Source organism: Microcaecilia unicolor, chromosome 4 (genome assembly GCF_901765095.1).
Source record: "Microcaecilia unicolor chromosome 4, aMicUni1.1, whole genome shotgun sequence".
NCBI classification, from domain to species: Eukaryota; Metazoa; Chordata; class Amphibia; order Gymnophiona; family Siphonopidae; genus Microcaecilia; species Microcaecilia unicolor.
The window spans coordinates 332,938,643-332,951,122 of NC_044034.1; the positions used below are offsets into that span (position 1 = coordinate 332,938,643).

At 40.9% G+C, this 12,480-nt stretch overlaps 1 protein-coding gene across 2 annotated transcripts in view; it reads left to right on the forward strand.

Annotated features, from left to right (window-relative positions):
* Positions 1-12,480, forward strand: part of PPP3CC (protein phosphatase 3 catalytic subunit gamma) — a 200,682-nt gene that overhangs the window by 141,233 nt on the left and 46,969 nt on the right. For both annotated transcript variants that reach the window (XM_030202021.1, XM_030202022.1), the window contains exons 5-10: positions 7,519-7,664; positions 9,435-9,574; positions 10,285-10,362; positions 10,454-10,548; positions 11,315-11,440; positions 11,808-11,885. In XM_030202021.1, the coding sequence (XP_030057881.1) occupies positions 7,519-7,664; positions 9,435-9,574; positions 10,285-10,362; positions 10,454-10,548; positions 11,315-11,440; positions 11,808-11,885 (663 nt within the window). The remainder of the gene's footprint in view (positions 1-7,518; positions 7,665-9,434; positions 9,575-10,284; positions 10,363-10,453; positions 10,549-11,314; positions 11,441-11,807; positions 11,886-12,480) is intronic.

Below are 12,480 nucleotides of genomic sequence, written 5' to 3' on the forward strand. Positions count from 1 at the left end.
CCCAATGTGCCCTTGCTAAAGGGAGTTGTGGCATCCTGTGATATGTGATCTAAGACACCTCACAGGTGTATATACAAGACAGTCAGCCTCACCTACTCAGATATGATTGCTCCTGCTCTAATAGGGCTTTATGTGCTACAAACATGTGTCTAAAATAAATAGGCAGCCAGTGATACTTACTATACATAGGGGTAAGCATTCTCATACAATCGGGAATTACCTAAAAGCCTAATAGTAATATTCTGCAGTGTTTGCAATGTCTTGACTTGACTGTTAGGGAGACCTAGGTACACTATTTTACCATAGTCCAACCTTGAAACTACTAGCGCATGGATTAAAATCTGCAAGGCTTTTTCATCAAAATACCCCTAACAGCAGAAAATTTGGAATCCATATGAACAATGGAAAGGGATTTAAAGATGTTAAATGCTGTATTGATCTAGGGGAGTGGGAAGTTAGGGAAAATTAGGACAACAAACCTAATTGATGTAAGACTTGGGAAATGTTATTGTTTCATAATAGTTCTTCTTTGTTAGCAACAATGAAGCATATATTTGTAACTGTTAAAAATGAATAAAAATATTTAAAAAAAAAACCCTAACAGAGCGCAATTGTCTTAATACATAGAATGTCTTCTTTGCAAAGGACAAGGCATAATCATAATCCCTAAATATCAAAAGTTGGTCACAGGGGTAATCTGTTTTCCAAACAATATAAGTTGCAAAGTAAGACACTTTCTACTGTTCCCAGTGAAACAGCTAACGTTCAAAACCAGTTGCTTCTGCTGCTGCTAAACCTGACTGGAGATGGGTTAAATCCATGGTCTGTGATACTTAGCTAGAATTAGAATGTCATCTGCATAACAATGGGCACTTAATTCATAACCCTGTAACAATGCTATCAAAGGACTCTGGTTAGATCTATTGTATAGAAAGGACTTAACCAATCCAAAGCTGTATCAGTAATCCCCACCTCCCTGAACCATTGGAGAAGTAGGGTATGATCCACAAGTTCAAACAGTGCAGCCATAACTAATGATAACTGGAAGAACCCATTTACCACCATCTTGGAACTCCCATAGTTCACTTAGTACTGCTGTCAGGATAGTCTTAGTACTATGATTTTTCCTGAACCCTGAGTGCCTAGGGTGTAATAAATTTGCACTTTGTGCAAAATCAGCCACTTTTTTTCAAAACAGCCTGCTCTACTAATTTTGCCAGGAGGCACAAATTTGAAATCAGTCTATAATTTTGCACATTACCAGAGTCCAAGAGACCCCCTTAAGGATGGATGCACACTAGCGAGCTTCCAACAATCAGGAACAAAACCTTCCTGCAAACTATTTATCATTAAAAGCAAAATTGGAGTTGAGCAGTGTCTAATCATCTTGACCTAGGATAAAGGAACTGGGTCTAATTGAGCACGTGGACGTTTAACACTATGAACCAACTTATATAGGCAAATCAAAGAGCACATGAAGCTCCGATAATCTTGACGCTAACTGCTTCCCATCCACATCACTGGGGGCGGGGATAGTGCTGGGCAGACTTATACGGTCTGTGCCAGAACCGGTGGTTGGGAGGCGGGGATAGTGCTGGGCAGACTTATACGGTCTGTGCCCTGAAAAGGACAGGTACAAATCAAGGTAAGGTATACACAAAAAGTAGCACATATGAGTTTATCTTGTTGGGCGGACTGGATGGGCCGTGCAGGTCTTTTTCTGTTGTCATCTACTATGTTACTATTGTCTTCAGACAGGTAGTTTGCAAATTGATTACTTTGGTCTGAAAATATTGACTCAAAAGATTCTCATCTGGTATCTCTTTAGGCACAGTGTCCCTCATTACATTTGTTAACTTTCTCAGTAGAGAGAACATCTGACCAGATTTATTATCACTTTCATTAATTTTGAAAAGTAACTTTTCTTAGCTTTACTTGAAGATTGTATTGTTTTTGTAAAATTCTACATTGATTTTTTTTCAATTCTTCTCCTCTTTTTACACCACTGTCTCTTAAAGTGACTCAAATGATGCTTTGTTAATTTCAGCCTTCATGACACCATCTAAAATTTCCCAGGTGTACTGCTATTATTTTTACTCTGTCTGATCCTCAGTGGAACAGTATCTTCTATCTTCCTTTTAAGCACATTATTCCATATATTGGAGGAGTGGCCTAGTGGTTAGAGCACCTAACTTGACATCAGAGGTACCCAGTTCAAATCCCACTGCTGCTTCTTGTGGTGTGCAAGTCACTTAACCCACCATTGCCTCAGTTACAGTCTTAGATTATGAGCCCTCCAGGGTAGGGTTACCATATTTACAGAGGACACCAATAGCCACGCCCCCTCCCTACCATGCCCCTGTCTTGCAAGGTCACTTCTTGAACTCTCAGCAGCCTTTTGAAGTGGCGCCGAGAGCAATACAGGTCTACAGCCACACTGGACAGGAAAGAGGGGGCTCTTTCCTGCCCCGAAGGGGCCACTAGGCCAGTAGGTCACTACACTAAGGTACAGGAGGGGAGGGGGAGAGGTATTGAATGATCCTGTACTGGAGTCCTATGCTGGAGGGGGGGGTATACATGGAGGGGGGGCAGAGAGAGAGAGAATTTGGCTTTCTTTGGGGGGGGGGGGGGTCAAAGTGACGGGGTGGGGTGATATTTTTTGTCCTCTTTTTCTTAGGGCAAGTATGGTAACCCTATGTGGGTGGTTTTTTAAATGAAGAAGGTTTGCCATCTGGTGTGAGGACAAGGCCCCAGGTCAGTGGTTCCCAAGCCTGGTCCAGACGCCCCCCCCCCCCCCCCCCAGCCAGTCAGGTTTTCAGAATACCCACAACGAATATTCATGAGAGATATTTGCATGCACTACCCCCACTGAGATGAATATGGTGGATATCTTGAAAACCTGACTGACTGGGGGGGCCTCCAGACTAGGTCTGGTAACCACTGCCCTAGATCATCTTTCTTGACCTACATAAAAACTACTTGACTACCTCCTGCATTTCTCTGAGTCTTTGTTTGCAAACCAGCTCTATAAGGGTACATCTCAGTGCTATCAGTTCTTACCATCTCAGTATAGGGAGTAAAACCCATCTTTGTGCAGCATCTAGTTCAATTCATGAGAGGTTTGCTGTTCACAAAGGTGCCCCTCCCCAACACCACCACTTGCTGTCATGGTATCTCAACCAGCTGATAAAAGCTCCTTTTGAGCTGTTTTGACTTGTGTCTTCTGATGTACCTGACCTAGAAAGTTGTATTTTTGGTGGTGGTCACTTCAGATCGCAGTCAGTAAGCTTCAGGCCCTAGTAGCTGATCCACCTTGTACAAAGTTTCATCACAACAGAGTAGTTCTTGGCATGCACCCTAAGTTCATGTCAGAGTTTCATCTTAACCAGTCAATCGTTTTACCAACATTTCTCCCAAAACCACATGCTCACCCTGGCATAAGCATACTGCATATCTTAGACTGCAAGCGAGCCTTGGCCTTCTATCTGGAGCAGACTAAAGCCCGTAGACAGTCCACCCAACGTTTTGTTTGTTTTGACTCAAACAGGATGGGGGTAGCCATCAGGAAATAGTCTTTCCAATTGGCTAGCAGATTGCGTCTCCATTACTTACACTCAGGCTGGGCTGAGACTGGAGAACCATGTCAAGGCTTATACTGTCTGAGCTATAGCTATGTCAGCAGCCCACTTAAGATCAGCCTCCATTGAGGTTTGCAAGGGTGCAACGCGGTCTTCAGTCCACACATTCACATCTCATTACTGCTTTGAACAGGATCCCAGTGTGATAACCGGTGCAGTCAGATAGTCCTGCAGAACTTACTTGGTGTCTAGAATCCAGCTCCACTCTCCTAGGACCAGTTTTGTTATGTTCCAGGCTGCACCTTCACAACTAGTCCCTATTGTTCTGGCATTGTTTTACGGTGAGCCTGGTAGCTAGGAATTTCCAGATGTGGGAATACCAATGGCCTGCTTGTCCTCGGAGAAAGCAAAGTTACTTACCTATAGCAGGTGTTCTCCAAGGCCAGAAGGCCAAGTATTCTTGCGTACACTCCCACCTCCCCTAGGATTTGTATTCCTTCAGCTATACTAACCTACTGAGGAACCTGCGCTCGCGTGTCCGGTAGGAAGGTACCCGTGCATGCACAGTGGGAAGCTGCTAGAATTTTCTAGTAGCTGTATATGCTAAGCAGCTTCCACACCGGGCTCCATCAGCTGACATCACCCAGATGTGAGACTACTTGGCCTGCTGTCCTCGGGGAAAACACCTGCTACAGATGAGTAACTTCATTTTACTTGATCAGTGGCAACACCTAAGAGAAATACTCCTTGCTGGCTCCTGCATCCTCTGGCAGCTTCTACTCTAGTACCCTTGGGATATGGTAAGGGGGAAGGGGAAGAAATGGAGAACAAAAGTGAAAAAGATGAAGGAGAAGATAGAGAAAAGTGTGTGAGGGATTGAAAGGGAGGATTTAAAATAGTGTGTAAGTTTTATGTCAGAGAACCCAAAGGGGGAAAGGTACAAGGAAGGTAGTCTGGGGCACTGCCGATAGAGTGGGCTGAAGAAGAGCCATGTTGTAGACCTGAGATAGGTAAGAGATGTTATGCAGAGGGAGGAAGAGGAGAGGGGCATGGAGAAGAAAATGTTGGGGAAGAAATAGTAGAGAAAGGAAGTAGGGCTTTACTGAACATTTTCTTGGACACAAGAGTGCTAGAAATTATCCAAAGTGCGGATAAATATCTCAAGATTTCATCTTGTTACATTTTATAAAAGTCACTTTGGTACTTACATAGTGACTTATGACATTATCATGTGTGCCATTAAAAAAAACAACAACAAATGACTGTTCACCCATTCTTCTGCTTCCCACCTGTCAACTAATTGTAGAGGGTTTGGTGGGTGTAGAAGGCTGCTTTTTTTTTTTTTTAATTTTTAAATGAGCTATAGACACTGCATGGAAGAGCTCCACGAGCCCCAAGTGCAATAAAGAAACTGTCTGCCAAATACAACCCCCCAAGTACAACTATGATTAAAATTATTTGATAACATTCAAGCCATTCTATTATATGGGAGTGAGGTTGGGGGTCTGACTTTAACTCAAAACTACACAGAATGAGGCAAACCCTCAATAATAAGCCTTTATTTCTAGGAAGCTTTCCTTTACTACTTACAGTACAAAAAAGAATATACAAATATTGGTGTTTCAAAACAGCAGCAAAACTTCCTCCATTACCAGACAGCCGCGACATAACACAAAATAACCCAGCATAACACCCGGAGCCCAAACAGTGACAACTGCGCCTATGAAAAAAGACAATCCAACATGCCGGCTTAGAGCATCGATACAAAATTCCTATTGGGAGAGAGAGATCCAGAAACAAAACAAGTTGGACTGCTATTGATTCCAGCTGACAAATTACGCACTAGCAGAATACCTGACCTTGCTACACATGCAAAGAACAGACCCTCACCAAATATAAATGATCATAAGCTAGAAATAGATGCAGACAGACTGAACTGGTAACCCCAAGAAGCCAGATTCTGAATGCAATGCAGAATCGGAGGGGAAAAAAAAGAAATGCATTTCCTACTGCATTGTGCAAAGAGGCATCAGAGATGCACATTTCCCAACACTAAGAGAAAATCAGACTTCCCACAATGGAATGAACAGGAAAAACCTCTGTATAATCCTGGAGGAAAGAGCTGAAACAGTTGCTATAGCTGCAAAAATGTAATGACCAGGGACAGTACAGACCAGCAACAGAAACTGGGAATTGTTCTTGTTGCCCTCTCCTCTGTACCTCTTAATTTTATTTTACTTGTTACATTTACTTTGTAAATTACTTCATTATTTCCACGTTTTATTTCTCAGTTACCTTAATTCTAAATTTATTACTTTGGCAATACATGTAAAATTTCCAGGCTAATGAAGATAGCTGGTTTTCTTGATTCTTGTATTTAAAGGGTGAATAGGAAGTTGCAGTAGTAAAGGGAAAGAGTTCTCCTAATCTAGATCTAAATGAGCTGGGGAAACTGGTGCATACACATTTACTCTTTACATCCATGCTATCCTTAAAAAAAAAAAAAGCAGGGAAGTATTCCAAGTTCCTTTTTTTTTTTTCCTCTCTCAATAAAGTCTTGGGCATCCGCCAATAGACCAATTTGAGGAAAGCAGCAAAATTCTCATGAAACTGGTGATATTGAGAATGATTGGACGTGTCTAAGGCTTAGTACTATCTCTCAGCACCATTACACATTTTCCTTCCTCTTACTCTTCCACCTTGCACATAACACTGTTTGCCTGTTACTACTACTACTACTATTTAGCATTTCTATAGCGCTACAAGGCGTACGCAGCGTTGTACAAACATAGAAGAAAGACAGTCCCTGCTCAAAGAGCTTACAATCTAATAGACAAAAAATAAAGTAATCAAATCAATTAATGTGTACAGGAAGGAGGAGAGGAGAGTAGGTGGAGGTGAGTGGTTACAAGTGGTTATGAGTCAAAAGCAATGTTAAAGAGGTGGGCTTTCAGTCTAGATTTAAAGGTGGCCAAGGATGGGGCAAGACGTAGGGGCTCAGGAAGGTTATTCCAGGCGTAGGGTGCAGCGAGACAGAAGGCGCGAAGTCTGGAGTTGGCAGTAGTGGAGAAGGGAACAGATAAGAAGGATTTATCCATGGAGCGGAGTTAGGCTGCCTTCTTGTGGAGTCTTCTAGAATGATGGAATAGTACTAAAGAAAACTTAACGCCTGTCCTTCCTACCCAAATGACAGGTCTGGAAATGATCTCCTTTTATTATATTTTCCTCCACAGGTAGTACAAACGTTTGGTGTGAGACAAATTATTCAAGATCTGAGCTTACATGGAACTTGAGCACCTGAAGTTAGTGTTGAAGCATCAGGGAAGCAATATTTAGACATCCTGTCTCATTTCCTTGAGTTTTTCTGAGCACTTTATGAACAGATTATTTGCATAAATGATTAGAATAATGGCACATACATGTGTTCACATAGGTGTGTGTGTATGTATATATATATATATATATATATATGTGTATATATATATATAACAACACCTAAGTGCTATTCTATATGCTATTCTATAAATTTATGCATACAGTGCATAGCATGTGGTTTTTCTTTATAGGTAGGCAGGCATACACATGGGTGGGCTTACACGTATAAGTTATGTGCATTTCATTGGAATTTAGGTGTGTGCACACACCAGCTATACGTATGGTGTAAATACTTGCACCTATGTGCGAAGTACCTGTATATAATAAATGTAAACTGCTTTGGTTGTACCACAGAAAGGTGGTATGTCAAATCAATATACCCAGTTACACTAGTGTTCTGTAAAGTGCCTACTTTCCTTTATATAGAATAGGTGCCTCAGGTACCCAGTTAAAGAATTACCTCCTTAGTGCTTAGCTGATGACTAATTATTTTGAAACTCCAAGAGGCTGCAGTCCTTATACACAAATGTTAGTCTCTACTCTTTTTCTGTCCCTTTCCAAATAGGTAGAATCAAATACTCTGAACGTGTTTATGATGCGTGTATGGAGGCGTTTGACTGTCTTCCCCTCGCTGCCCTTCTAAATCAACAGTTTCTATGTGTTCATGGAGGGCTGTCCCCAGAGATCACATGTCTAGATGACATTAGAAAGGTAAGGTTTCTTGTTCCTTGGTATCATGGAGGGAAAGTTCACACTACAGGGATGAGAATAATGTGGACTACACATTAAGAGAAATCCTGAAACTCACGTTTATCATTTATTTATAGTTCCACAATCAGACTGCTCTGCCACTCACTTCTGACCAGCTACAAGTGACCTGTATTTCCTTGCTTCTCATTTCCTGGCTGTAATTTGATGTATATTGTATTTCTATTTAACCTTTGTAATATTGTATTTCTATTTAACCTTTGTATTATTGTATTTCTATTTAACCTTTGGAAGCTGCTTTTTAAGGATGAGACCAGAATTGGTGCCTAGCTTTTTCATCCTAAAAGTGACTAGTTTTATATTGGAAGTACTGTATCTCCAAATTAGTTGTACGTGACAGTTCACATCATGAGGATTACAGGCAGAAGTGTGTGCAGAGTGGTAAGATGCACAAGATTTTCAGAAGTTTCAGTGCTTTATGTGTAAAAATAAGCGCTTATAAGATTGCCTTCTTGATATGCAGATAGCTATGCACTTAGTGCCTACATTCTTATAACTTTACCAGGACAGAGCAGAAGTGTTCCTGGGGTCAGAATTGGGAGGGGTTTGCATTTGCACAGGTACTTTCTAAAGTTCAGCTGTATGCATGTCAAAGTAATCCAGAAATCCTGTGTGCATTAAACAGCAGGTGTAAATATAAGCACAAAAATTCCCTGGGGTAATTTTCAAAGAATACATAAAAGCCGATTTTGTGGAAAAAGTTGTGTATTTGTTTGCACACAGTTTAATATAGATTTTATAAACAGCCTTTCGAAACATTAACAAAGCAGCATACTATACAGTATATCAATTCTATAAATCAAAGTAAAATATAATTTATACATAGGATTATTTTAAAAAAGCATCTCCATAGTAGATGGCTCTGGCAATGTAAGCATTGTCTGCAACAGAAGTAAGGATAAGGGCGGGCTAAAAAAAGTAAAAACTCTAAATCTATTGGTATTTATAGTAAGCTCACACCTTTTCAGTAGTAGCTCAGGGTGAGCTACATTCAAGTACACCAGGTATTTCTTTTCCCCAGAGGGTTTACAGTCTGTCTGTACCTGAGGCAATGGAGGGTTAAGTGACTTGCCTAGGATCACAAGGAGCAGCAGCAGGATTTGAACTAGGCTTCCCTGGTTGTCAGTCTGGTGATGTAACTACTAAGTAGCTACTCCTTTTCATTGGTAACTTTCAGGTACTATAGACACATTTTGCAATGAAGCTACAAAGTAGTAAATTTAAAACAAATTGGAGAAAATATTTTTTTCTTGCAACGTATAATTAAACTGTGGAATTTGTTGCCAGAAAATGTGGTAAAAGCAGTTAGCTTAGTGTGGTTTAAAAAAGTTTTGGATAGCTTCCTAAAAGAAACATCCATAAGCCATTATTAAGATGGACTTGGGGAAAATCCACTGCTTATTTCTAGGATAAGCAGCATAAAATGTACTGTTCTGGGATTTGGGATCTTGCCAGATACTTGGAACCTGGATTGGCCACTGTTGGAAACAGATTCTGGGCTTGATGGACCTTCGGTCTGTCCCAGTATGGCAACACTTATGTGCCCTGCAAATAGAGCATAACTAACCATCTTGGGATCCAATTTTGTTTTTTAATTGGACTGTAAAAGAAATAAATTTTACAGCTCTGGAACCAGCCAGTATGTGATGGTGTGCACTGAAGCTTTCGCAGATGTTTTGATACCTTTAATGTGTCTTTGTATATACCTTCCAGTTAGACAGATTTAAAGAACCCCCAGCCTTTGGCCCCATGTGTGATCTGCTTTGGTCCGACCCATCAGAAGATTATGGCAATGAGAAGACCTTGGAACATTTTACGCATAACACAGTTCGAGGATGTTCCTATTTCTACAGGTGGTTATTTACAGTACTGAAGAGGAGTGGGGTTTCGCTGCACTAAGAGTGGTTAGATGTCTCTGAAATTGCATGTAGAGGTACTGCCACCTAGAGGAGGCAGGATGTTTATTGAGGAGCTGAGTTTCCAGAGTCTACAAGGACATTACATTTACTGCTGTGAAGGGGGCCTTGCATTGTGCAGCCAGGGGTATTCTTACCATGATGGGCCTGTGTTTCTTGAGGAAGAGATATTCACTGTAATGGATAATTTGAACACTGTCTTCTGCTTTGGGGAGACTCTGGCAGTGGGAGAGAAAGGGTTTTTGAGATTGAGGGGCACAATCTGTACATATTTTGTCTGTCTGAGGTCTCTGTAAATGGCTATTTTCCTCTTTCTACATGCTGTATTTTAGGAGGACGCTATTTCTGGACCTCTACTCAGTGGTTCTTAGACTGGGGATATTCATTGCATGCATTCTCCACAAGTAACCTTGAGTGGGAGAGATTTTTTCAGTTATACTATCAAGGAATTTCCTACTGGGGAAAGGGGAATTCTGAATTCTTTGGCTGAGGGATCAGATTTGGAAGTCCTTCTCCATTTTTTCTGTAGATAAACCTTAATATGCAGTAGAGTGATGAATTTAACTTCTGAAGTGTGCATGCAAAGGAGGGCCATGAGCTTTAGCAATATATTGGAGCTACTAATGTTGTCAAAATATTTCTTTCAGTTATCCAGCTGTGTGTGAGTTTTTACAAAGTAATAACCTGTTATCAGTGATCAGAGCACATGAAGCACAGGATGCTGGGTAAGCATATTTTTTTTGTGCACACTGATATGACAGCCCTTCAGATATGCCTCTGTCCTTAGATAACTTCAAGCCTCTCATATCTCTGCAGGTATCGAATGTACAGGAAGAGCCAAACCACTGGCTTTCCCTCACTTATCACCATTTTTTCTGCACCAAATTACCTCGATGTCTATAACAACAAAGGTGAGAAAGTGGTGTCTGGTTCATCAACCATTATTCACCTGTTGCTGTTTTTTTACACATTATATGAAGACTCCTGAAGCAGTATAACCTCCAAAGCACAGTTCTGTGTCAAGTCTTCACCAATAAATGTTTTACCATCCTTAGAAGTCTCTGCATTTGTTCCTGGTCAGCCTGGTCTACTTCTCACTTTCCATTACTGTCTGTTCATTACTGTGAGATTTCAGTGTTCCTCTGCTTTGGCAGATTTCTACTGATCCCACTGCATCCCCAGATCTGTAGGCTTGCATTTCTTACTTTACAAATGAACTGCATTGAGAGAGCTTTGCTCCTTTGAGACAGCCTAAGAGAATATTATCCATGTGGGCATACAAGCCCATTTTCAAAGAACAATCCTAATCAAGTTTTCCCTTATCGGACCAGCTATGGGAACAGACACTTATTCTTTGTACATACATTTGGATTTACTATGAAGCAGGTGTAAATGTACCTGTGGGAAACTGCATAATGCTTTCAAACTGAAATCTCTGCATGTGCTCTTCCTTCTACAAGTGCTATTTTTGCGTGAAGAAGAGGGGGAGCAAAGGCTAGATTTTAGTAAGATTTACCCATGGATAAAGCTTTAATTGCACTCGTTTTCAATGTTTTGTCATTTAGGTTTTGAAGCATACAGAGTGATGCATGTTAAAGCAGATTTCTACATAATAAGATTGTTTTCTTGATTATGCCCCATATTGTATATCACCATTTCCCAAATCTCTCATTTCAGCTGCAGTGTTGAAATATGAAAACAATGTAATGAACATCAGGCAGTTCAACTGCTCTCCACATCCTTACTGGCTGCCAAACTTCATGGATGTTTTCACGTGGTCTCTGCCTTTTGTGGGAGAAAAGGGTAAGTAGTAACACAGGCAGGAGCTCTTCTTAGTTTCCTTGGTTTTGCCTATATATTTGTTGTGCTTTGCTATATGATTTGGCTCGTATCTGATCATTTCTGCACAGTAACTATGCTAAACTAGGAAGCTTGCCAGGTGCCCTTGGCTTGGATTGGCCGCTGTCGTGGACGGGATGCTGGGCTCGATGGACCCTTGGTCTTTTCCCAGTGTGGCATTACTTATGTACTTATGTAACATGGGGGAGGGCAACTCTGCATTGTGTGTACAACGTGCCCACTGCACACACATTCACACTCACTTTTTATCTGTTATTTCTGGCACGCACTAGTGCCCTCCACTTCGTTGTTTCATCCTCTCTTCCTGCAGTTACAGAGATGCTGGTCAACATCCTAAACATCTGCTCAGACGATGAATTGATTTCAGATGGGGATGACACATTGGAAGGTAACTAATCATCTTTATCTCTGCTCAGGCAGATAACCAAGATGTTGGCATCTAATGAGATGGAAATGTCCACCTAATATTTACCAGGGTAGACAAACTGGGTGTAGGGATATCAGACTGTAAATTAGCATTCCTGCCGTCAGCACAATTTACTTGGAGCTATGCATATGTGCCTGCCGCCCACCCACCCAGCACAGGTAGTGCCTTGAAACTGTAAGCCAATGCAGAAAGGAGAGCAAGTGGGAGGGACATATAACCTAACTGCAAAAAGCCTCTCTTAAACTTTGTTCTCATTTATGTTAAAAAAAATATATATTTTTTTTCTATACTGCTTACACTTTAGATAAGCTTTAAGCAGTTTACAAAAATGTAAAAGAAAATATTGCTCATCTACAGAAAACATTTTCATGCTCATTGATTGCTAGGCATCTGATACAGAAGCACTAGTTAAATGTGACAGGCACTTGTTTCTTTGTGAATACAGAAAAATCTGCTGTTAATATAATTTTCGTCCTCTCCTCTTACCAGAAAGTGAAGAAACTTGTTAGTCTTGAGTGTTTTGTTAAACAGAGGAAATGGAAGGTGAAATGTGGGT